The 26,662-nt window shown below is 43.4% G+C and overlaps 1 protein-coding gene across 19 annotated transcripts in view; it reads right to left on the bottom strand.

Moving 5' to 3' along the window:
- Positions 1 to 228: 228 nt before the first annotated feature.
- The window catches only part of Ptk2 (protein tyrosine kinase 2), a 205,136-nt gene continuing 178,702 nt past the window's right edge, over positions 229 to 26,662 (bottom strand). For 17 of the 19 annotated variants that reach the window (XM_063263045.1, XM_063263051.1, XM_063263050.1 and 14 more), the window contains 7 exons: positions 24,859 to 24,990; positions 17,283 to 17,345; positions 13,059 to 13,098; positions 12,696 to 12,802; positions 7,530 to 7,685; positions 6,125 to 6,205; positions 458 to 1,383 (listed from right to left, as the gene is read on the bottom strand). In XM_063263045.1, coding sequence (XP_063119115.1) covers positions 1,171 to 1,383; positions 6,125 to 6,205; positions 7,530 to 7,685; positions 12,696 to 12,802; positions 13,059 to 13,098; positions 17,283 to 17,345; positions 24,859 to 24,990 — 792 coding nt within the window. In that variant the 3' untranslated portion in view covers positions 458 to 1,170. Of the gene's footprint in view, positions 1,384 to 6,124; positions 6,206 to 7,529; positions 7,686 to 8,792; positions 8,802 to 12,695; positions 12,803 to 13,058; positions 13,099 to 17,282; positions 17,346 to 17,679; positions 24,991 to 26,662 lie in introns of those variants that run through there. The other 2 variants (NM_013081.2, XM_063263055.1) reach the window with 2 other exon arrangements.

The raw sequence follows: 26,662 nt of genomic DNA on the forward strand, positions 1-26,662 counted from the left end.
AGGCAAATGAGGACCATCTATGACTGACAGAATGGACAGGCAGGTGAGGCTGAGCTATTGTCCTGGTGGAGTCCTCCACTTGTACACAAGAAAAAAGGAAGAGACTAGTGATTCTCGAGAGCTTCTGTAAGTGACCATTTCTCACAGATCCACTGAACAATTTTAACTGATTTGAAAGAAAAGAATCTTCCTCCCCCATTAAAAAAAAAAGGCGACTGCAAAGCAACCTTTCCTGGCGCCACCTTTTTAATAGGTCAGAGTAACTGTACAATTTATTATATTCTTCCTGAGAATAATTTATATCCCCAACAAACTAAAGGGAAGGTATGCTCTCAAAACCACCTAACAGAATGCATGGTGTAACAACTGGACATCTAAAGAAAACCACATCCCTGTTTGTCCTGCGGGATCCTCCCTGGGAAGACAGACGCAATGAAGATCAGTTAGCTCCAGTGGCTGTAAGAGTCAACATGGCTTTAATCATTCTTATAAATTATATAAAAATGGAGAACAGGGATGGTCCTGGAACTTCTTGATGCAGTTGGGAGTGCTCTGGTACAAAACTGGCACAGAATTCTGAGGAGGAAAGACAAGTTTTTGTCAGTTCTAGAGATAGTTTGCAACCCAATGCTTCAGGATCCACAGGAAAGAAGGTGAAGACAGGGAGGGCAGAAGTTTTCTTTTGAAACCACTCATTCTTCAAAATATAGCTTTTATGCACTTTCTCTATAAATGAGATTAGCATATTGCAATTCAGTCTGGACAGGAATTCTGGCAGGAAGGATAGCCAGTCTCAGTGTCTTGGGAGCCCTCCCTCCTCAGACACTTCTCTTCCAATTCGAAGTCATGGTCAGTATGAATTACCACTTCTAGGAACATACATCCCAATTTGAACACCAAGTATATTTTAAAAGCTTCTTAATGTACAATCTTCATTCTCAGAAAAATGCCACATTTTGGATCCAGAGTTTTCTGAACACTATTTAGAAAAATAACAGAATCAAAACCATGTATAAGTAGTTAAACTTATACAAGAGAGACTTTCAGCTAGCTGTCATCAGTTGGAGCTGTGAGTGCGGGCGACCGAGGACAAGGTTACTTCCTCGCTGCTGGTGGAATGCTAGAGAAGATCTCCCAAAGGGCAGAAAGCCATGTTCAATGGCCAGTGGCTCAGTGTGGCCGTGTCTGCCCTAGCATTTTCAGTCTCGCTTGATCAATAACATCAAGTAGATTCTTGGCATCCACAGCCAGGGCGTGAGCAGCTGTCAGCATCTGCTTCTTGTACTCCTGCTGAAGGCTGGTCATGACATACTGCTGCGCCAGCTTCATCTTGCTGATGAGCTCACCCAAGTCGGAGTTCAGCAGCTTCTGTGCCATCTCGATCTGGAAAGAGAGAGAAGAGAGGGTCAGAAGAATGGCTCTCAGGCACTGGTCCTGAGTCTGTCTTTGGGTCTCCAAGATAAAAAAAAAAATATTTCCTTTGAATAAACTTTCCTTAGAAGTAATAGGTGGACAATGCCTTTAATCCCAGCACTCCAAAGGCAGAGATAAGACAGATCTCTGTGAGTTCCAGGTCAGCTTAGTCTATATAACAACTTCCAGTTTGGTCAGAATTACAGTGAGGGGAAAAAAGGGGCAGATTTCAATAGATGTGCAATCTGCCTGTCCAGTTTGGAAATTCAGCAACTGTGTCTTGTGTGCTTGCATGGATGCACACATGTGACTGGCAGCCTTTTCATTTCCATGCCCTCATGCCTCCATGACTGCACACTGTACTTGCTGTGTACATTCTAACCTCAGTGTGTGGCTAAGAATTTACCTCATTTTATAGACACAGAATGTGACAGAAAGAAACTGAGGTGATCAAGTTCAAGCACGTACACTAACACGAACAACTGTAATACTAAGTGACCTGAAGTGGGCCACACACAGGATAAGGACCAAGGTCATGCCGACTCTGGATTCCAGGTCTTTTCTTTCATTTCTGCACATATGTGTGCGTGCATGTCAGATGTGTACAGGTGACTAAGACGGCCAGAAGAAGGTTTCAGACCTCATGGAACTTGGGTTACATTTGGTTGTGATTTGGCATGTTGGTGCTAGGAACTGAATGAGGGACCTCTGCAAGAGCAGCCAGTGCACTAAACCACTGAGTCATCTCTCCAGCCCTCTTTCTATGCTTTCTAAATTTTGTCTTATTAGTCTAATGATTGGCTTTCAATAGCTATTGTTCTCTATTGGCGGTATCAGGGTCACCCTCAAGCCACTCTGTTGGGGTGGGCTGGGCTGGGCTGTGGAGCCCATGGTGCCTTGCAAGACTCACAGCTCTTCCTGCTAATTTTTTTTTGTCGGGGTGGGGGGGACAAGATTTCTTTAGGTAATCCTAGAATTCCCTACAGATCAGGCTGGCCTCTGACAGAGTTGACTGCCTCTGCCTCTGGAGTACTATGATTAAAGTCATGCACTACTGGACACAGCTCTTCCTGCTTATTCAATGAGCGGTGACATCTGCTCTTTTAATGATCTCAGGGCACTGACCACTTAGTGCTGTGGATGAAGGGGGAATTGGACCTGACCTTCAGGAAGCTCCTGTAACTCAATGATATAGAGACCACAATACGTAGCACACAAAGAGGCAGCCAGCCCTCTGTCTGAGAAAGACCTCACAGAGGACAGCTAGATTTGGACTAGATTGTACAAGTAGATCAGCTTCAACTACAAGGGCCATGCCACACTGACCTTCATCTTGCTCAAGATACGTACAATTGGCATCAGCGAAGGACACAATACAGAGAACTGTTCTAGAGAGATGGCTCTGATAGCACAGTGTTGGTTGAATGGAAGAACAGGGACATGGAAGGCATCCAGGGGAGGTGATGGGGCTTTGAGAAAGAGACAACCTAGAGTTTTAAGAACTGTCTGTAAATGCCTGTGCTAAGTAACTCAAAACCAATTAGGGGGCTGCCTACTTTTCACTGGGCTCTGAGTGGGTGTCTATGACAAGATGGGACCTGAGTGTTGGGTATGTCGGGTGATGCCATTGCCTGGGGAAGAAAAGAGGGAAGAGCACACTACTACTACTGCAGCACCCACTTGGTAGTGGCAATCAGAACCTGGGCAGTGCTCCAAGGAAGCACAATCTTGGGAGTACCAAAATACTCAGCTATGTACTCAGGGATAACTTCCAGGGAGGAAGACATTAAAAAAAGAAAAGAAAAGAAAAGAAAAGAAAAGAAAAGAAAAGAAAAGAAAAGAAAAGAAAAGAAAAGGCAGACCTCTGTAGCTGTCCTGGAACTTATTCTGTAGACCAGGCTAACCTCAAACTCAAAGATCTGCTGGCTTCTGCCTCCCAAATGCTGCAAATAAAGATACCACCACCTGGCAAGGTAGACATTCTTAAGAAGACAGAAGATGGCACCATGGAGTTGGCCATGCTCAAGAACAGCAGAAGAGTCAAGGTGGAGTCTAGGCAGAAGTGAATGAGTAAACTCTGACCTGGTTGGCCCCTGATATTTCTAAAGCAAGTCACTGCAAAGAATGGGGCTGAGCAGGCTGCCTGGCAGGTAGGAGAGGGGGCAGTGGAGGAGGGAAGCAGGATCAAAGAAAGGTTCTTTTAATGTCACTCAGTAGAAACGAATCAGCAGCATTTCCAATCGTAGCTCTGTCTGAGCAATTCCTCCAGCCCCACAGAGTACCTACAACAGGACTCAACACTGCCTATGCAGTGCTGCTGGCGGGAGCTATCAGGGAATCACCTATCAAGACACACATGTACGCTTATAGACTCCTTCAGCCTGGGTTACTCAAAAAATGCCAACAGCAGCTGAGTGCAGCAATGCATACCTGTCATCCTGGCCATGGAGAGGCCAGGGAAGAAGATTTCAAGTTCAAATTCCAAGTCAGCCTAGACCATATAGTAAAGAAGTACTTCAAAAAGCTCTCCTATAATAGTGAGACCATAGGTATAGAGCTTCTGACATTCCTAGGAGACAGCTTCATAGCAAATTCCAAGTTCCCTAAACATGAGCTGAACAAGGATAGGATACCACCAGTAGATATGCTAGTGTGGATGGGCAAAAGCTCACCAGGTCTCAGCCCTATGCAAAGTTCTATAGGCAACCAAGGAATGCTGAGAGTAGGAGAAATCCCCAGGAAGGGGCACATTGATTGACTATTTAATACCAACTGGCCATTCCTGAAAACATACATACAAGTAACATTATACAGACTGAGCACGTTATATTTATGTATTTAGGTATACAAACACATAAATGCACATACGTATATAACATCAATTAAAGAAAAAAAAATGAGGCAAAGAGAGAGAAAAAGAATAAAGCTTTCCACACTCCAGAAGTCAAGGCCATATAACAGGAGCAGCCAGACAACTTTCAGATGATGAGAGGTTACACAGAAATGAGTTGGCAGCACCATTCAAAGCAAACGACCCAAGCTGCCCCTACACTACAGGCAACAAGCCCTGAGCACATCCAGCGGGGTAGGGGCTTACAGCAATCAGAGGCTCAGAGCTCACTGCTGTAGGGTAGTGTCTTAGTTAGGACTTTACTGCTGTGAACAGACATCATGACCAAGCCAACTCCTATAAGGACAACAATTCATTGGGGTTGGCTTACAGGCTCAGAGGTTCAGTCCAGTATCATCATGACAGGAACTTGGCAGCATCTAGGCAGACATGATAAAGGAGGAACCAAGAGTCCTACATCTTCATCTGAAGGCTGCTAGCAGAATACTGGCTTTCAGACAGCTAGGATGAAGGTCTTAAGCCCACACTCTACTCCAACAGGGCCACACCTTCTAATAGTGCCCACTTCCTGGGCCGAGCATATACATACCACAACAGGGGGGTACACAGAAGACCATCTCTGTTATCAGGAAAGATCCACAGGTATTCATTGTTAAGGGGGCACAGGTGAGAATAGACAGCAGGGAGTGTAAATGCAGATGTGGGTGAGGTGGTGACTGGCATGTGACACTTATACTTCAAACACAGGATGTCCGAAAAATTTTTCATTATTAATCCTGAAATTTTTTGTAAGTCTGAAATTCCTTTCAGAGTATAGAGCAAGTGCAGTTAACAGCACTGAGGACTCTTCCACATGTGCGTGCTCAGTCCCAGCAACCACACGGCAGCTCACAGCCATCTCTAACTCCTGTTCTAGGGAATCCAACACTCTTCTGGCCTCCCAGAGTGCTGCACACATGCAGGCAAAACACCATACAATGTAAAACTAAATTTAATTAAAGAAAAACCCAATCAAATGAAAATTCCAGGCAGGACAGGTTGAAGAATAGTGAATGCTATCATAGAAAAAGGAAATGGAAAGGTGGAGGAGGGTTGAGGTTCCTTTTATATAGAAATCATACAAATAAGACAAAAGGGCTGGAGAGAGCGCTCAGTGGTTAAGAGCACTGACTGCTCTTCCAGAGCTCCTGAGTTCAATTCCCAGCAACCACATGGTGGCTCACAACCATCTGTAATGGGATCCTCTTCTGGTGTGTCTGAAGACAGCTACAGATAACAAATAAATAAATCTTAAAAAACAAAACAAAACAAAAACTCACAAATAAGACAAAAACCACTAAAAAGGTGGCCAATGACAGGCACGGTAGCAGCTGCTTGTAATCCAGCAGTCTGGCCAGTGGAGCAGGAATATCAGGAATAAGTGTACTTAGTCTGGGCTACACATGACTGTTACCAGGGGATAGTATCTTGGGTAAATTTTGGGTCCTTAGAGCAACTGGAGACACTCTGCTTCAAGAGGACTTTCATATCTCCTTTCCAGGGAGTACTACCACCACCTGGAAATGCCAAGACTTATGAGGTAAGAAGATGTGAGGCCTGCTGGGAGGAAGGTGGTAACTCAAAGAGTTCCTTCTAAAGGGTGTGTGTTGTCCCAAAACTTGCCCTCTCCCTCTCCTTCCAGACTACTGTATGTTGTTCCATCTGTCATCCTGCCTCTCTATAGTACAGAAGCAATGGAGCCAGGAGCTCATAGGCTGAAATCTTGCAAATGAAAGTTGTATTTCTCAGGTACTTTGTTGACTGGGCCAGCATTGCAACTGTCTTCTAGTATGTCCTCCTTCCCCTAGCACTATGACCTACCTCTCGATGGGTGCTGGCTGGAAGGATGGGAATGGTCTCATCCACAGTGGCCAGTAAGGTCCGCAGGGCCAGGCCAACTTCCTAAGACAAGAAGCAGAGCGGGATTAGGACACATGAAGACATCAGGCCAGTACTGATATTTTCTCTCAGGAAAGTACTATACTGTTTGCTCTCTGCTAATTGTAAAGACATTTTCTTTTTCTTTCAGACACGGTATGACTCTACAGCCAAGGCTGGTCCTAAATTCATTATAATTTTCCTGCTTTAGCCTCCCAAATACTGAGATTACCGGTTTGAGCCACCATAAGAAATACATACAATTCTGTCTGTGCTTGTGTACTGGCCAGAGTTGGAGGTTACTAGGGTTGTGTTCCTGAAGATTCAGATCTGACTATCCTTTGCTTTCATGCCCAAGGACAGATGCTCACATCAGCAGATCCCATAAGCAATGTAAAATTAACCCTTTCATTTTGTCCCACTGAGCCTCCAGGCAGATTATGGTATCCTCACAGAGAAACTGACAAAGGGCACATCCTTCTCCTTGTGTATTCAATTTGGCTAATGAGAGATTCTCCCTGCCGGGAAGCTGTGGACCTGATTTGGGAGCATATTATGAGTTTTACTCAATTCAAAAATATCCAAAAGTTGTAAAGAAATGGCTTGGGTGTGGCATCCTCCTGTAATCTCAACAATTCTGAGGATGAGGAAGAAGGGCTGCTTAAAGTTTAAGGCTAGCCTGGGTTATATGCAACATTGTTTAAGAGAGGAGAGAAGGAGGGAAAACAAGAGGTGGAGAGTGGGAAAAGTATGCCCCAGCATATAGTAAGCCAGGCATGAGCTCATAAGTATGGTGGCTCATACTTGTACTCCCGTAATCCCTGCACTTGAGAGAATAAGGACCTGTTGAGTTCATACCCAGCTAGACTAAGCTGTATAGTGAGATATTACCAAGAAATGAGTTTCCTGCCTCTTCTATCACATGTTAGGGCAGCAGGTGTATGTTATCATGCTATTTACAGGACACTAGGGATAGAGCCCAGAGCTTTGCCCATGCTAGGCCTACTATCAGAGCTCCATTCCCAACCACCCTAGTCCCCCTCTTGTGTAGCACTCAGAGATCAGGCTAGCCTCAAACTCAGAGATCCGCCTGCCTCTGCTTTCCGAGTGCTAGGATTAAAGATGCATTCCACTAAACTTAAAAGCAACACTAATTAGAAGATTCTACTGCTTCAAGATATTCCCAGCCGAGTGCTTGCTGATAGGAGCAAGTGAGAGCTATGGCAATTCCTTAGGATGCTTCTCAGTTACACTGTCAGCATCTAGTGCCTTTATATTCAAAGTACCAGCTCTGGCTTCCCTGGGACAGAGGCCATCCCCACCATACAGAGTGACCACCACGTTTTACCTTCACCATAGGGACGTACTCTTCTGGAGGAGCTGGTTGGATTTTGCTGGACATCTCAATGACAGCCTTCACTAGGCCCGTCACATTTTCATATACCTTGTCATTGGATCGGTCAAGGTTGGCAGTGGGAGGGGGGCTGATTTCCTGGGGCTGAAGCTGATAAAACAGAAGCTGGTTAATTCCTGCTCTCCAGGACAGAGTGAGGTATCACCACAATTAAGTTAGAGGATCTTTAAAAGAGATCAAAGCAGATCAAAAGGTAATAAAATTTTTTTGTGTTCAGGACATATTCAGTTTGAGGATGACAATAAGGCAAGTCATCCAAGGGAACACATGAGGCAGTGATGTTGTCTAACTTTGAGCTCAGTTAAAGTATTGAGAAGGAATGATATGTACTAAAGTCTCGAGATTCAAAGAAGCAATTAAACATCCCAGACTCCCAAGTCACTCTCAAGGGAAACAAGCCACAGAATGTATAACCAAGAATCCCTCTGATTTTAGGGAAAACTACCAACACACCACCGAGTGTTCAGACACTTAGCATCAGTGCTAAACTCTCTGCTGCTTGCAAGTCCTGCTCAGTTTTGCTGTCTTCACATATCAACAGCAAAGTGCTCTCTTCATGATGATAAAGGCAGACTCACAAGTGCCTGTTTTGGGCAGACTTCATTTGCTTGCATAAAGCTACTCATATTCAAATGGCAGAGAAATGACCTCCTGCCAGTTCTATGCTGACAGTTGGGCTGGCAGGGAATGAGGATGAGCTATGAAGCTTCAGATGTAAACATGTACCTAGGACCTGTGCACAGGGAAGCCACAGATACTACCTATTGCATCCTGAGTGCTGAGGGCAGAATGATACAGGGTTCCTAGGAAAGGCTGAGTTCTGTTTCAAAATTCATGTTGTGTGTGTGTGTGTGTGTGTGTGTGTGTGTGTGTGTGTGTGTGTGTGTGTGTGTGTGTGTGTTTACAAAGATTAAACTGTATAACAGCTATCAAATTATAGGTCTGTCATGGTCCTCAGGCTACACCAGGTTTCTGGATGCCTTGGTCAGGTATACTAGGACAGATAGCTATGTCTAATTTCACTGCAAAGTTGGTTATGTACCAGTCTCTGGAAACTACAAATACTCTTTTTGGCATCTGTCAGTCATGAGAGGTGCCTCCCACAGGGCTATCCACATGCTAGTTCATCAGAGTCACATGCAGAGAACGGGATGTGATAAAGCAAGCCAGACAGACACACAGATATGATGTGCTTACCCTCCACGGCTATTGTCGAACAGAGGTGAGGAAAAGTTAAAGTAATTTATCAGAGAAAGGGAAAAAAGAAAAACAATGTTAATAAGGCAGCAGAAAACTCCAATATAACACATGAGCAGAACACCTGGACACTAGCTACAAGCCTGCTGTGTACTCTCTGCTCACTGGCTGTCAGAAGTGCCTGTGCCTGCTATTGGCTCTTTGCACAGCACATTACCAGAGCTCTGCCATGCAACATTCATTCCCATGAGATAAATGAGGACAGCATGCAAAGCCTGTGAGTGGCAATGGGCAGTCGTGCAAGAGTCTAGCGAGCAAGGCTCTGTGTGAGCAAGGCGAAGGGCATGTGCAATCAGTAATCTTCCACCTGACTTCCAGGAAATGAGGGAGAAACCACACTACCCATCACTGCGCATAGTTTCTCAGCCTTTGAGTCCTTGAATCTTAGGCAGCGTTTAGCCACACTGTCTAAGATGGACTTATAGCCAGGGGCTATGTCTAAAGACCTCAGAAGCTTATTTTTAACTCTCTTTCTCACACATTTTTGTTGTTATTTTGTATGTATACATTTAAAAATCTTTTAAGACAGGATTCATTATGTAGCCCAGGATAGTCTCAAAACTCTTGATCCATCTGTCTCAACATCTCAAAACACTTGGGATTATTGGTGTAAATCAGGCTAGCATTTTTGTTCTGTAAATTGGGTGGCTTTGGTGTTTTATCTCCTTAGTTCAACCCCTAGCTATCTTATTATGAATAGACTGGCATGGGAAATGAAACAGCCTGCTTCCTACAGACCTGTCTAAAAGCCATCATGCCACCATAAGCCCCAGAAATCCTTGAGTTTAGAGGTGCAAACACCCAGAGATTTCCTGGGCACTGACGATCACAATCTGTCTCTTCACAGCATGTGTTTAAGCTGTACCAGCACAGAAAGATGGGTGGGCTTCTTGGAGGGGATATCTAAAAAGCATTTATCAAGATATGAAGTAACTCTGTTTAGTTCAAGTAGGCCAATGGAAACTTAGTTTAAGCTGCTAAAAGCCTTTCTTCCTTTGCATGCTACCCTTGGGTCAGCCAGTCATAGGAAAGCAATGCCATGATGCCTCTAGAACCCTGCATAGTGGTATACCATAAATCAGAGCTTGGTGGGGGAACATCTATTATAGATATTTTACTGTCCAGAGTTTTGATTACTTAGAAACTCCTGGGCTGTCAGGTCGTCCCCCCACCCCCAAGACAGCCAATTCCTACTCTACTTAAAACCCAGAGGAGGAAAAATAAGACATGTGAGCTCAGTGCATGCCTAGCATGAGCACTAGGAAACAACAGAACTATGCAAAGTAAAGCCCACAAAGAACACTGGAGACTATTTCTAGTTAAATGTTATTTGAGTGAATGACACATACTCAAGGCAAACATTTTCACATCAAAATATTGTTAAAAAATTAAAAACCCAATATTGTTCTTTTAGGATGGATTTAACTACCTGTACTAACCAGATAATGAAAAAGATATATACAACAACTTTACCTAGATGAAGTAAATCTATTTTACTCACAAGATTTCTCCTCATGCAGTATCATATTTAAGGGCTGGAGAGATGGCTCAGTGGTTAAGAGCACTGACTGCTCTTCCAGAGGTCCTGAGTTCAAATGTCAGTAATCACATGGTGGTCACAACCCTCTGTAATGAGATCTGATGCCCTCTTCTAGAAGTGTGTGTGAAGACCGTTACAGTATACTTATATATAATAAATAAATCTTTTTTTAAAAAAAAGTATCCTCAGATACATGTTCATGATGTAAAGTGTCAGGATTTCAGATCAACTGTTCATTATAACACGAGAGGTCTGCTCTTGTGGCTTTTGAGGACAGTTCACTGCTCTAACTTTTCTTTTCTCTTTTCAAATTTAAAGACACAGTATTAGGAAGAGCTGTGTCTTTGCTGCTTTCTTCTCCAAGAATAACCAGTGTTGCTGACAGAGTTACTGAGAAGCTACCTGGTTTGACGGAACTGACAATGGCTAGTAGGTGTTTTAGGTCCAATCCCCTTGGCAGGGTACCCTAGTCTAACTGTTTTTACTCAACATAACTTATTGTATGCTAATTTGTGCCACAGTGAATCCCTGCTGCTCGTGCTACCTTATGAATGCACACGGCAATGATGCCCCCAGAGCCACAGACCAACCTGCACTGAATATGGGCAAACTGTGTGCTCTGAGATAACATCACACCACTCTTATCACTCTAGGAGAGGCCACTTTCAGTGTGCAGTTCAGGGTCCTTGGACAATGGCATGCTGCTTCAACCACTGGCTCTAAGTAATCATGAATAAACAGCTCCACTTCCGTGAACCACAGTTACCTAGTATAAAAAATGTGACCACTACCAACCTTGTGAGGCTGATGGCAAGGATAGAAATATGGAAGCCTGTCACTACAAGCAGCAGAGGGAGCACTAAATAAATATCCATATGCATCAGATTTAGTCTTTTTTTTTTTTTTTTCCCGGAGCTGGGGACCGAACCCAGGGCCTTGCGCTTGCTAGGCAAGTGCTCTACCACTGAACTAAATCTCCAACCCCGATGCATCAGATTTAAGATGTCATCCATTCACTTTGCACTTTTTTTTTTTTTTTAAAAGACAGAGTCATGTTACAGAGCCCAGGCTGGCCTTGAATTCAATCTTTCTGTTTCTTCCTGAGTGCTACAATGATTCATCATTTTATATGTCTGCATGACTGCACTCACATGCATAGAAGCCAGAGGTCAATCGCAGCTATGGCTCCTCAGGTGCTACCCATCTTGTTTTGAGACAGTTGGATCCTTTATAGCTCTGGCTGGCCTGGAACTCACTTTATAGTCTAGGCTGTAATCAGAGATCTGCTGCCTCTGACTGCAGAGTACTGGAATTAAAGGTGTGTGCTACCGTGTCCATCTATCTTGTGTTTTTTAGAAAGTGTCTTTTATTGGGACTTAAGGTTTACTGATTGTGCTGGTGTAGATGGCCAGTGAGGCCCAAGGATCTGTTTCTGCTTCCCCACTGCTGAAATTTTGGGCATGTGCTACCACACCTAATTTTTTGACATGAGTTCTAGAGACTAAACTCGGGTCCTTATGGTTATATGGCAAGCACCTTACTAAATGACGTACCCCTCAGCCCCTCACTAAAAAAGCAAAGCAAACAAAGAAAAAATCCCCAGAACAAAAGAACTATCAAACTGAAAAAAAAAAACAAAAAACAAAAAAACAAAAACCCCAAAACAAAAACGTGTTTAACAGACTGAAAAACAGGACACAAGGAGAGGTAGCCTGTCATTCTGAGTAGGAAATGAAGAGGTCCAAGCTTTAAGTACTGGACAGGAGTGGGAGTGGCAGGGGAGGTGGATACTTCCTTTCTGTCCTCGGGAAAAGCTATCCAAGAGAGCTAGACAGTGACACAACCCTATGGAGGAAGACTGAGAAATCCCTCCAAGAGGCAGCTTGTTGGAGCGTGTGAGTTAAATGCTGCACGTAGTTTGAGGAAGGCTCCAGCAGACCTTGTATAAGCACAGCTGTGAGCTAAGGACAACAGCCATATCTATAAGTGTGTGCATTTAACAGTGAGCCTCCATGTACCCCGGCATCCTGGCTTCATGTTTAAAACAAGAAGCAGCTCACTGATTCCTATCTGGCTAGGGGATATTGGCATAAAGTCCCTGAAGTCTAACGTACTTAGACAGTCCATTCAGGAAAGAGTACAATCAATACTTTTCTGAATCTTAAGAGGTTCAGAACAAAGGATGTTAAATCCTGGGTTTTCCTACAGTCTTCATGTTACATCTCTAACCACAACAACGTGAGCTGAGGACTCAGTGACGCCACCAACCAGGAACAGACTATCGCACAGGTACAGATACCCACCTTGACACCCTCATTGTAGCTTTCTGCAGGGCTGCTGATGCTGGACAAGTTGCTTAGGTGGCCAGGTGCTCCAGGGCGAGGTGGTTTCTTTGGTGGAGCTGCAGGATCTGGAAAATCAAAATGTTTCCATTACACATTAGTAAGCACACCGAGCCCCATCACTACTAACATTGGTGCAGCACACGGGAGGTTCTAGAAAGGAGCTCTGTAAGTTCAGCTTTCTGGTACTCTAGGTACAGATCTAATGTGGTGAACACCACACTTATGTGCAGGGAAAACTGTAAACATAACAGGGCATTCCATTTAAATCCTACCCCTGCCAAATCATAGGTACTTCCTCACACAATGTATTTCCTCACTTACCTGGTTTTCCCACAGGCTGATAGATGTGTTGGTTTCCAGTCTGTGGGAGAAGAGAATTTCAGTCTACTGCTCTGTGCCAGATTTAACAGTTCACCTCTCCTTTCCCTATTCTTTTTTATCTTGAGTTCTCCAGATGCCTGACAGCTTTAGTTGGGTGTGATTAGGAAAGTAGTCAATGTATTTGAGTGTGCTGCTAGTCTATGTCAAGTTGACACACAAACTAGTCATCTGAAAGGAGGGAACCTCACTTGAGGAAATGCTTCCATAAGACCCAACTGTAAGCAAGTTTCTTAATTAGATTGATGGGGAAGAGCCCAGTCTACTCCTTGGGTTGGTGATCCTGAATTCTTTAAGAAAGTAGGCTGAACAAGCCAAAGGAAGGAAACCTGTAAGCAGCACCCCTCGATGGCTCTGCATTAACTCCTGCTTCCAGGTTCCTGTTCTGTTTGAGTTTTTGTCCTGACTTCCTTCGATGATAAACAGCAATATGGAAGTGTAAGCCAAATGTACAATTTCCTTCCCAACTTGCTTTTTGGTCATGTTGTTTTGTCACTGCAAATATAAACCCTAATTAAGACATTAAGATACCCTGGGATTGAACACAGTGGTCTCAAGTTCTCATACTTCACAGGGTGCGCTCATCCTGCTGGCTTCTTGGGACCCACCTCTCCTCTAGCTTATCACTGAGATCACAGTAAGGATACATTCAGAGCAATTAAAATAGGAGAACAGGGGGCTAGAGAGATGGCTCAGCAGTTGAGAGCACCTGACTACTCTTCCAGAGGTCCTGAGTTCAATTCCCAGCAACCACATGGTGGCTCACAACCATCTGTAAAGAGATCCGATGCCCCCTTCTGGTATATCTGAAGATAGCCACAGTATACTTATATATAATAAATGAATAAATCTTAAAAAAAAAAAAATAGAAGAACACCTGGTCATACTGGCTGATATGTCCCAGCGGCACTCAGAGACACTGTGTTGTGAGGAACCAGTATTATCTAGGCCACTGGACAGGCCAGTCAGGAAATCCAATTCACAGACAGTTCTGAATCTTTTTTGCTGGGATTTCTCTGTGTAGCACTGGCTGTCCTGAAACTTTCTCTGTAGACCAACCAGGCTTGCCTCAAACTCCACCTGCCTCTGCCTCTGCCTCCTGAGTGCTGGTTAAGTCAAGTGTCAGAACCCCCTGACGAAGTCATGGATGGATTAAAACACAGTTCTACCCTTCTTCAGATGTACTGCCTAAAAGTGGGTAAATGTATGTTTTTATCTGTGATAGCAGGGTCTCTCTATATAGCCTAGGCTGTTTTAAACTTGACCCTCTTAACTCTACCTTCCAAGACCTAGGATAATAGGTACATGTTACTGTAGCTGGCCTTTGCTTCACTCACCAGGCTCACCCCCTATCACTAGATAAAAGAGAAAGAAGGATAGTGGGGAGACAGAGAGACCCCTGAATCCAATTTACTTTTTTGTTTCTTCCTTGACCACGACTACTAATAAAGTGCACACACACACGCACGCACGCACGCACGCACGCACGCACGCACGCACGCACGCACGCACACACCAGCAATGACCCACCAACCACCAACTTCTCCTCTTGAGGACTTAGCATTTACGTCCTCTGAAAAGTTCCCAGAATTCCAAATGTCACACAATCACTGAAATTATCTCCAGCTGGTAAAACCCTGCCTCTGCTAGAGCAGGAGGCAAATCATAGTCAGCTGCTGCAGATAGTCTGAAGCAGCCCCACATCCCTACATCTGTGATTAAAAACAAAAGGATATTCTTATAGTATTTCTTTCTTCTTCTTCTTTTTTTTTTTTAAGATTTATTTATTTATTATTTATATGAATACACTGTCACTGTCTACAGACGCACCAGAAGAGGGCATCGGATCTCATTACAGATGGTTGTGAGCCACCATGTGGTTGCTGGGAATTGAACTCTCGATCTCTGGAAGAGCAGTCAGTGGTCTTAACCGCTGAGCCATCTCTCCAGCCCTCTTCTTCTTTTCTTAAGAAACCAAATTTCCAGAATTGTCACTACATGCCACCACATCCAACTTCTGAATCTGCCCCTTAATTTATCTATTTGCTGGGGGGTACAATCAGAGAACACCTGTCTGGTATGTGTAAGGGTTTGGATTGGATGCCCATCACTGGAGAACAACAATAAAATTCTACTCAAGTCAAAGCTCTTATTAGTCTATGTACACTCATGCATGCATAGACACATACAGGTATACTGCCGTATTTTTAACTAGAATGATCCCTTCTTTAAAATACTGAAGCCATAGAGCAGCACACACAATTAAAATTATTTCACTGCTAGGAACATAGTTAATAGCATAATTTCCCTAGTACTATATCAACCATGGTAACACATCTGGCAGGTGGAGGCAGAAAGATCAGAAATCTAAGGCTTTTCTTGGCTGCACAAGTAGTCTGAGGCAAGTGTATCCTGATAGCTTAGAGAGATGCCCTGTCAAAACACACAACAAACAAATAAAAACGAAAAGACAACCAAAAAACAAAACCATTTCTACCCAAGATTAATTCCTGCCCTGCCCTCAAAACTGTTTCACAGAATTATAGTTGTTTTTTTTTTTTAACATGTTACTTACCTTGGTTTAAAAAAAAAAATCATTTACTAAATATTTAAATGACTTAAACTGTTAGTGTAGTTGTTTGAATGCACATCTTCTTGCTAGGCGGAGATGTTTGAACACTTGGGCCCCAGTGGGTGGCACTGTTTGGGGAAGGTTTAGGCCTTGTTGAAAGAAGTGTCACTGGAGGTAGTCTCTGTACTTGTCACCATGTTGTCCCTATAGTGAGCAGCGAGGGACTCCAACACTCTGCAACCATAAGCCCTAAATAAACTTTTTCTTCCATAAATTGCCTTGGTCATAGTGTTTTAACACAACAAAAAAAGACCATAACTAGTACGGTTGGTTTTTAGATAGATTCTGCTTATGTTGCCTGGGCAGGGTAGGAAATCCTAAAGTTAACTGATCCTCCTACCTCAGCATCTTTTTTTTTTTTTTTTTTTTTTGGTTCTTTTTTTCGGAGCTGGGGACCGAACCCTAGGTAAGCGCTCTACCACTGAGCTAAATCCCCAGCCCCGGATTAAAATGTTTTAAAGTGTGTGTGTGTGTGTCCAAGTGTATCTGAGACTTCAGGTCCCATTACAGATGGTTGTGAGCCACCACGTGGTGGCTGGGAATTGAACTCAGGACCTCTGGAAGAGCAGCCAGTGTCCTAACAGCTGGGCCACCTCTCCAGCCCAGAACAAAACCTTTAATTTTTGGTGTTTCTGGGGAATCAATGCAGGAACTCCTGCATGTAAAGCAGTGGCCTCGGGGAACAGGGTGTGAAGAATGGTTCTCCAAGAGCTTGCTTTGCATGGTGCTTTTTATTTCGCATGCCACCCACTTACTCAAAGTTTGGACAATTACTGAGCACAGTATTTTTGCTGTGGGTAAAAGAGGTCCTTGCCCTACGTGGATGACAGCAAAGCGAAAAGAGACAGTGGACACAGGGAGCACACATGGAGGAAATCCAACACTTTGCCTGGGGGACATCCAGGTAGCCTGTTTGAGAGGAGTCCCCAAAACATGGACAAGGTGAACAGACCTTTAACAGTGTCTGTGGGTTAGAGGTCCAGCAGTAAAACTCACACACAGTATCAAAGTATCTGTTCTCAGAGCATTCTGGAATCATCTAACAAGGTACACTTGTATAGAATAGAACCTATAGGCAGTTGCATGGATTCTGTTTTAAGGGCTAGCTATTTAAAGACAATTAGTATTTCTGCCCTAAAACCCAGAAGAAAGACATCTTGCTTGCTTGGGGTCTTGTACTTGCTTTTAAATGACTATGAGAAATCTGTAATCATGCCCAGCGTCGCATCATCCCAGGGATTGGAGGAAGTCCATCTTTAACAACTGTATGTAGCCGTTACTCTAATCCTATGGTAGACAGAGTACAGCTTTACTGCTAAAAATCTGTATCAGGAGCAAGACAGTGATCTGCATCTCTGAAAATCTGGAACATGGTGTATTTTGACAGTTTTAGATTACATTCTTGTGTTTTACAGAAAGGCCATCCTATCTGATATCATGAATGTCAGTATGCCTTGATGTCTTTCAATAAAATGTGGAAGGCTCCAATACAGAACTTGGGACCAACTCTGGAGACAGTGCAGGCAGGTGCTTACCGGACCCTGAAAACTCCCGTCCTCCCTGTCGATGCTGCCTCGAGAGAGCCTCACATCAGGTTTCTGTAAAACAAAGGTCAAAATAATTTTATTAATATGTATATGATACTGACATACTTTTAGACTTAAGTCCACCATATTATACCCAACTCTCAGATATTGCAGCCCCAACCCCTCTACAGTACCAGCTTCCAGCTGGTCTTCTTGCCTGTACCCAACATCGTCTCAGTGTCATTGTGCTGTCTGTGTCCCCAGGTGGTAACTACTTCTTGGATCTGTGATGATAAGCACATGTAATGTAACCGAGGCTTGTGAACACGTTACACATGTGCTCTACCAGTGAGCTTATGCTTAGCTCACTACATCAATCTTTAGGTGATCTTAAATGATTTCTATCTTTATTTTGTAAATATTAAATGACTTTAATTACATATTTATTTAGCTTGAATGTGTGAGTGTACATGTGCATATGCACATACTGTGTGTGTGCGCGAGGAGGTCACAGGCCAGCCTGAGAGAGTTCATTCTCTCCTTAAACTGTGTGGGGGACTCAGGGATCAAGCTCAGCTTGTCAGACTTGTTATCAAGTGCCTTTTATCCACTGAGTCATTTTTGTGTGCCCCTTCTTAATTTTCTAGCTAAGGCCCTACATTTTTTTTCACTCAAAGCCATGTGAACTGGTGAGAGTGGCTTCTTATGGCTGGAAGAGGATCTGCTGTGCAGTTGGGGTCTTGTACTGCTTCATTTGCTGCTTCCATCCGTGGGGCATTGAGTCAGGATCGAGGGATGCAGCAACAAACAGCTCAAAATCTGGCCAAAAAGCTTTGGACAGTACTATGAATAGAACTGGTCCACTTCCAGGTAACTGAGTCTATATGCTCACAGTAGGGAAAAGTGTAGCCTACAGACGCTGCCTAGTTCACCACAAGGAGGACAGAGTGGATGTCTTCAGAAGCTTTCATACAAACTTGGACAGGAATTTGTTTTAGGATGCCAGTTTATAAGGTGGCATGGGCCAGTCAGACAGCTCAAGGCTCATGTTGCCAGAAAATGCCTAAGGCTTTCAATGCAGAGATCTTTCTCCCTGGAAGCCTATAAGAGATGGATAAGGGCTGTCACAGTAGGCTATTCTCTGGCAGGCAGCCCTTTGCTACTATTCCCTAGTTCCCTCATTGGTTTTCTTTCATCAGGACTGACTGGGTCCACTGTGTGAGAGGAACACAGAGCAGGCTTTATGTAGACAGGGCTTCTACATTTTAAACTATAAAAAGTCCCTTTTTTTAGTATAATACTATTCGTACAGTAATAAGAAGTCTAGTCACTACTTTTAAGCAGTGCTCAGAAGAAAAACAAGGTTTCTCATCAGACTGAGCTCTAGCAGCCCTGGCTGCCAGCATTCTGTTGAAGGAGTCCATTAGCAATTACAATAGTGATTCACATGCACAGGCCATCTAAGTAAGGCCACAATCTTGAGCTGGGGACAAGGGAGGGGACACTGTAGAACAAGGAACATTTGCTGTCAAGAGGGCATGTGACCTCAGGCAGGACCTGTTGTTCTCAAAATTATCCTGTACAGGACCATGATCTGACAAGAGATCTCTGAACCCATCCAAAAAATTGGTAAATGACTCAGTGGATGATAGTAGCAGCCAAGAGCAGCTACTTCAAACCCTAGTGAGAGTTCTGGAGACGTAAGTCTTCCAAGAATAGTTACTGTGATCTAGTGGAAAATAATTCAAACAGTACTATGAATAGAACTGGTCAGCTTTTGGGTAACTGAGTCTATGTGCCCATCGTAGGGAAAAGTGTAGCCTACAAATGCTGCCCAGTTGACCACAAGGACATGGGGGATGTCTCCAGAAGCTTCCTCAGAAACTTGGACAGGAATTTCTTTTAGGATGCCAGTTTATAAGGTGGCCTCGGTTAGTGAGACAGCTCAACAGTGAAAGGGCTTGTGGTGACAAACCTGAACCTGAGTTTACCAGCCCCCACCCCCACATCCCATTATGGAAGGACAGAACCAACTTTTCAAAGTTATCTACATATACATAGTGCACATACACATGCACACATAAAAACATTTCAAAGAAATAAGGAAGTTGGGCTTGTATATTTTGTTAGAAATGTCATCTTTCTGTTGATTTTTATTTCATAAGAATATTGATCTATAATGGTCTACATACTTGATAAGACCTTCCTTTTCTGCAGATACTACATTCAGGCTGCTGGAACCTTGATGATCCAACAGAGGGCAGCTCTAGCACTGTCTTTTAGCATGGTCTCTTTAAAGTCCCTACAAACTTTCACTAGTGCCTCTGGTTTCACAGTTGCAGGTATTCAGGGATTGGACACAGATGCACTGTGCTCCAAGAAGGAACATGGCTTTGCTACAGGAACCCACAGACATGTGCAGATGAAAGCAGATGGGAGGGGCCTCTGGAGACACAGTTCTCTCTTACTCATCCATCACCACGCCCTTCCACTTTCACATGCATTTTTGCTTATGGGCAGGTGTATACCCCCAAATGTCAGCGGTGGCCCTCCAGAGTGTATCTGTGCCCAGACACACGAGGAGTAGAAACAATCTGACAAGAAAATGCATGAGAAAAGCACTGTTCACTGACTCTGGTGCCTGGCATTTTCTGTGCTAAGCATAGGGCCTGGTTTGAATGAAATGGACAGGAAACCTCAGTGTAGCAGGGAAAACACATAGAGAGAGGGACAGCACTTCAGAGAACATTATATTGTGATTTAAATAGGCCAGTAGAGCTTGTCACTCATCTAACAGCTTCTCTCCACCACCCACTTGGAGCTCAAGGGGGAAGCCCTCAGGCTTATCTGCCTCTTCTCTGTACCCCTGTACACTCCGCCCATCTCATTTATGGGTTCTGAATGGAAATGGATGCAACTGCAGCTGGGCACTCTGAAGGCAGCAAGTGGCAGGAGATACTTCGGTGGTAAGGAAGAGACAAAGTCCACCTACAGGTTCACCCTGGGGCTGAAGCTCCACTTCATATTCCCTTCAAAGCACTTAACTGTTTCTTTTCTGTCCACTGCTTCATTAGTTTGTCTCTTTCTCCTCACTGCATCTGGCTTACTGTTATGCACAGAGTTACTCATCAGTATGTGCTGAGTCTAGAGAGGCTTGTGAGGAGCCTGATACGATCAGCAAAGGTGTGAGGACAGCAGGACTCAGAACCAAGAGGATCTGGTGACAGTGAATGTGGGAGAAAGTAAAAAAGGAACACCTCAGCTTTTTAAGGTTAAATGTGTAAGGAAAACTGCATGAAAACCACAGAGAAAGGTAACAGAGTTAATTCAGGATCTAGCAACTTTTGATGTGCTGAGAAAACAGCCAAGAAGAGTGAGGAGAGGGGAGATGGAGGAAAAATACCCCCATGAGGATATCAACAGTCAGTTAATGAGTGTCAATCAAAACTCTGAGTGAACTAGTACAAAAGCCCAGCCCAGCAGCTGTACCCTGTCTGCAGAAGGCAGTCTAGCCTATAAGATGTTGCCACGGGACTTGGTAAGCCTTTCAAGCTTCTACATATGAGCACAATGTTTAATACATAGAGTCATGTTTCACAAAGAACATAGTTTTACATAAAAGCAGGCAAAGAACAAAAGGCACGAGGAGGCAATTCTTCAGCAGGAAAACAAATAGTGTAACAAAAACAGAAAATGAATAAAGAAAACACAAGGTTTGGGATTGGGTCCTACATTATAGCCCCAGTTCACTAGGAACTCATGGCAACATTGTCTCACCTTGCTAAGTATTAGGATTATAGGTCTGTGATTTTTTTCCTTCCCTACACTGGGGACTAAACCCAGCATTTTACACATGCTAGTCAAGCATCTTACCACTGAGATACACCCCAACCCAATTTTAAAAGAAAAAAAAAATACTTCAGTTGTGCATCTAGAAAAACTAAGTGGATAGGTCAAAGTTCACAGAGTGACTAGAGAAGAAAGGCAAGCTGGGTGGGTTGGCACAGGTCTGTGATCTCAGTTACTCTGAGGGAGAAGGGTTATAGCCTTGGGACCTCCTAAGCTACCCACGGAATAAATAGAAGGCTAGCTTGGACAGTTTAGTGAGATCTTGTAACAGCAGTAGCTAAAGTCCCTAACTAACAACCCAGAAATCACAGTGGGGCAGCTCAGTGCCAGGGAGGAGCTAAGACAGATGAGGCTGTTTATAGACAGACGGCACTTTATTCAGGCAGGTAAAGCAGGTACCTCCTCAGAGACTGTTGAACTGTACAGGATAAATTAGAATTGAATTGTGGAGACACTCCACTCCTGCAGGCCTTGCTGCTACACATACAAGGAGACCCTTCAAGGTAGACATTATAGCAGGGGTCTGGGCATGTTTCACTCAACTCTGCAGATGGGCTGTGCACATACACTTGGAGCTACCTGGAGGCTGTAGACATCCTGCACAGAGCACGAGTTAGACTTTATCAGAAGTTACCATGTGTTTCAGGATGAGGTGCAGTGTTAAGAAAATTATCTCAAAGAAAAAGTAAGCCTGTAGAATACAGGCACCTCTGAGCCTTCTGATGAGAATTCCCCAACTCCCTCAGGAGACCAGCTCGGGTCACATCTGGCTAAACTCGTCCCATGACCCCACATCAATACCCACGCTCTTCCCACTGCCTGGAATGTACTTCCTGTGCCTGTTTGTTCTGCAAATTCTAGTTTCTCTTTTAAGGCTTAGTTCACACATCATCTGGACTCTGATGTCTCCCCAGCGCCATAGGGAGCACAGAAACTTCTGTTTTCTTTTGACCCCGTTGGCAGGGTAACCTGGTGTCAGCAGCAAACCTTATTTAGTGGAGCTAAAATAGCACACCTGCACTGAAACCTATCAGCAATCCTAATAATTTCATTTTTAAAAGTGCAAACCAGTGTGCGTATGGTGGAGCGGCTTTCAGGATAAAAAAAGCTTAAGACATAGGTCAGGGCAACAATTGGTATACTCTTAAATTCATTCCCAAATTAAGCACCCAGATTAGGAGAATTAAATCACAACTACTACTGTGGAATTATTATTTTGTGGCATCACTTAAAATCAGGATAATTTTTCTCTAAAGGGATATAAAGTTCAAATTCATGCGATGAGGTGCCTTACAACTCGAGACAGTAAACCCCAATTCCACAAAGAAAACGCAGCAAGGCCTGGGGCACAGGACCCCAGGGCTCACTCCTTCTGCTCTGCATCTGCCTCAACTCTGCGAGGAGACACAAGTCTCACTCCCAAAATCTAAACTGGCATTTTTTTTTTTTTTTTTTAGTTTAAATGTATGTGATATGGTAGTAAAATCTGACCGAATAGAAAACATTTTATCTTTATTTCTCTGTAAATGTATTTATATTTTGTACAGAAATAAAATATCAATGCTTGACTCTGGGATTTTAATGGAGAATTATAGAATAATAACTGTACCATATACTAGTTTTCTCAGTAATTAAAACAAAAAATCACAATGAATTCTGAGGCATATATGGCCCCAAAGAATTGGACAAAACATTCAGAACAAGTCATAATTGTACAGGGTGGCTGTGAAAGCTGAAAGACTTTATACAGAAACATATAGAAAATGCCAATATTGTTATTGTTCGCTATCCTATTACTCACAGTTAACTTTGATAAGAACATGGGTTAAGAGATGACACACTGTCCTGAGGGGGCAGCCTTGAAATGTGGAATATGTGTACGTCTGAGGCTGAAACAGAAGTAAGATCCCGAGGGCTGACAATGGCTCAGCAAGTAAAAGTGCTTGCCTGCCTCCAAGACAGAGGACTTAAGGACATTCCCTTGAGGACATTCCCTGGTGGCATGATTCCTCCAGATTGTACTCTGACCTCCACACGCATGCCAGGGCACACTTCCCCCTTCCCACAAATAAATGCAATAAAAAAGAAATAAAAGCAAACACTGAAAAACAAAGCCTCTTCAATGCAATCTACTTCCTGGCTCCCATGTATGCACTGTTGGCTGTTCCCTGAATTGGCCCCAGAACTTCCCCAGGAATGTTTAAAATGCCTTTTAAAGCATGCTCCACCAGCCCAAAAGCAAAGTTTCAGTGTTTTCACTTCACTTCACAGCAGCCTTGCACTCAAACTGGTGGGGTGTGCTTTAACCTCTACAAACCAGTGTTAGACCAATCAGCTAGGATGCACGCTGAAGCTCTGGGTTCAATGCTTAAGGCAGTGCAGACACATTCCTTTCCAAACAAAGAGAAAGCTATATACAATGAATAAAGTTAGAATCTGCAGAATACAGTTTGAAATCACTGCCTTACAATTATCATGGTTGACTGGACTGCTTCTTGCCTTAGACTTCAAGAAATTTAGGACCAGGATTGGATCTTGCCTTTTCTGTATCTTTTCTCTTAGCACAAAATGCAACACTAAGGTGGTGTCTTAGGGTTTCTATTTATATGATAAAACACCATGACCAAAAGCAACTTGGTGAGGAAAGGGTTTACTTCAGCTTGTAACTCTTAGGGCAGGCTCTATAACTGAAGGAATCAGGACAGGAACCATGGAAACAGGACCTGAGGGAGAGGCCATGGAGGAGTGCTATTTGTTCCCCATGGACTGCTTAGCCTGCTTTCTTATACCACCCAAGACCACCTGCTCAGGGATGGCACTGCTTCAAGTAAGCTGGGTCCACCCAAATCAATCATTAAGAAAATACACTACAGGGGTTGGGGATTTAGCTCAGTGGTAGAGCGCTTGCTTAGCAAGCGGAAGGCCCTGGGTTTGGTCCTCAGCTCCAGAAAAAAAAAAAAAAGAAAGAAAGAAAATACACTACAGAGTTGACTGCAGGCAAATTTTATGGAAAAGTTTTCTCAACTAAAAGTCTCTCTTCTCAAATAATTCTAGCCTGTGTCAAGTTGATATAAAACCAATCAATACAGGTGACATTGATGAATAGTGACTCAGTCAAAGCATAGGAGTCAAGGTTTGTATTCCCTAGGTAAAATGACTAAGAAAGAATTTATGGAAGCAGCAGGAACCCTGGTTTTTCTAGCCACATTTTTTCCTAGGGCTGTAGGGCAGGAGGACAAAATCTCAAAGGTCCCAATACTGAGGCAAGGGCACTTCACTCAAAAAGGATCAGACAGAGAGCTCTCTGGCCAGCAGGAGTTTCCTGAAAGACTATTCTTATCAAGGTCCAGATGCATCTGTCAGACACTGAAGCAGGGCCAGGAGGTAGAATAGGACTCACAGCCATGTGAGCACATGTCTACAACAAGTCTGAGGTGCAATGTTTTACCTTTATACTAACACTGAAGGTCTTTCTGTGTAAACAATGTGATAATGAAAAAACAAAAACAAACAAACCAGAGGGGGAGGGAGGGAGAGAGAGAGAGAGAGATCTGAGCCATAATATACTAAAAAATTTTGGAAACAGATTCCTAAAATATCATCAAAACCAACAAATAGCCTATTATGGCAAGTGTTTGGGACCAGATGTAAGGGAAGCCTTTGCTTTAGGAATGGAGTTCTGCAGTAGCGCAGGAGGTAGACATGGATGGGGCTGAGTGCTCTGCAGAGTGGTTACCAGGAATCGCTCTTCCTTTTCCAGCCAGCGCTGGTCTTCCTCCATTTCCTGCTGCTGTCGGATTAGCCGCTCTTCCATCAGGTGAGGAGGAAGCACCTGTCCCATCCCTCGAAGATCTAAAGCTGCTGAGTCCTGGAAGGGACATTATCAAGAGAAGCTTTAGTTTCCTGGGTCTGTTTCTCATGTTCCTACTTTGTACTGTCAGTCTTCTCATACTCCTGCCGCCTCTCTGAAGGCTGGAATTGACTATGTTTAATATTCATGTGTATGTTCTAAGACACAGTCCAATACACAAAACAATGCAATAGCACTTAGAATAAAAACAGGGAAGCAACTGGTTAGTAAGAAGAACAAGAGCCTTATGTAGTTGCATGTCAAAAGCCCTTGGAAGGCTAAGGCAGGAAGAACAGGCGTTCAAGGTCAGCCTGAACTCCATCAGACTGTTTCACAAAAACCACAAGAGGAACCAGTGAGATGGCTCAGTGAGTAAAGGAGCTTTCCTCCAATCTGGTGACCTGAGTTCAAATCTAGAACCTATATAAAGGTAAGAGAAGAGAATTAGTTCACACCGAGGATGTAGCTAAGTAGTTAAAAGCACTTACTAGTTGAGGGCTGGAGAGAGCGCTCAGTGGTTAAGAGCACTGACTGCTCTTCCAGAGGTCCTGAGTTTAAATCCCAGCAACCACATGGTGGCTCACAACCATCTGTAATGAGATCTGAAGGCAGCTACAGTGTACTTATATAGAATAAATAAACAAATCTTTTTAGCAGCATGAATCCCTATCTAGAATGTCATGGTAGGATAGATCTATAATCCAACACTCAGGAGATACAAGCAGGAGGATCAGTACAAGGTCATCCATGGCTATATAAGGAGTTGAAGGGAGAAGTCAATCTCATCAAAAACAACAACCATGTCTACTTCAAGGAAAAAATACAAATAGACAATTACAAATAATTCTCTTAAATTTTATTTTATATGAAAAGAGTGTTTTACTTGTATGTGTTTGTGTACCCCTTGTTTGTGGTGCCCAATGAAAGTCAGAAAAGGGAGTCAGATGCCCTAGAACTGAAGTTACAGATAATTGTTAGCTACCATGTAGGTGGTGAGAATCAAACCTGGATTCTTTAGGACAGCAATCAGTGCTCTTAACTGAGGAACCATCTCTCCAGCCCCTAGAGAAGTAGAGTACTATAAACAAGGTTCTCAGCTTCACCAGGAAATTTGCATATAAATGCACAGTTGAAAGAATATTAGTATTTCTTCTTAGCCTTATGAGCATGCAAATTACATCCATCTGAGAGTTCCACTTTTCAAACAAACTGAGTGAGACATGATTATGTCTGACATGATAATGTCCATAAGAATTCCTTTTTTTGGGGTTGGGGATTTAGCTCAGTGGTAGAGTGCTTGCTTAGCAAGCACAAGGCCCTGGGTTCGGTCCCCAGCTCCGAAAAAAAGAAAAAAAAAATTCCTTTTTTCATTTGGACAGTGCTGGGGATTTCACATGCTAGGATAGCTCTCTACTACAGAGTTCAATCTCTACTACAAAGTTAACCCAGTCCCTGGATTAAAAAAAACAAAAAACACACACTAGGAAAGATAGTGCACCTTAAGATTTTTGCTTTCTACATTTTGTTGTTATTATTAATATTATATGTGTGGCCATACATGAGGATGATGGTTAGATCAAAGTTTCCAGAAGTTGGTCCTCTCCTTCCATGGTGTATACTGGAGGCTAACTCAGGTTGTCAGGCTTGCTCTGATAAAAGTGCTTCTGAGATAAGGCCTGGTTATATAACC

The sequence above is a fragment of the Rattus norvegicus genome, chromosome 7 (assembly GCF_036323735.1).
Source record: "Rattus norvegicus strain BN/NHsdMcwi chromosome 7, GRCr8, whole genome shotgun sequence".
Lineage (NCBI taxonomy): Eukaryota > Metazoa > Chordata > Mammalia > Rodentia > Muridae > Rattus > Rattus norvegicus.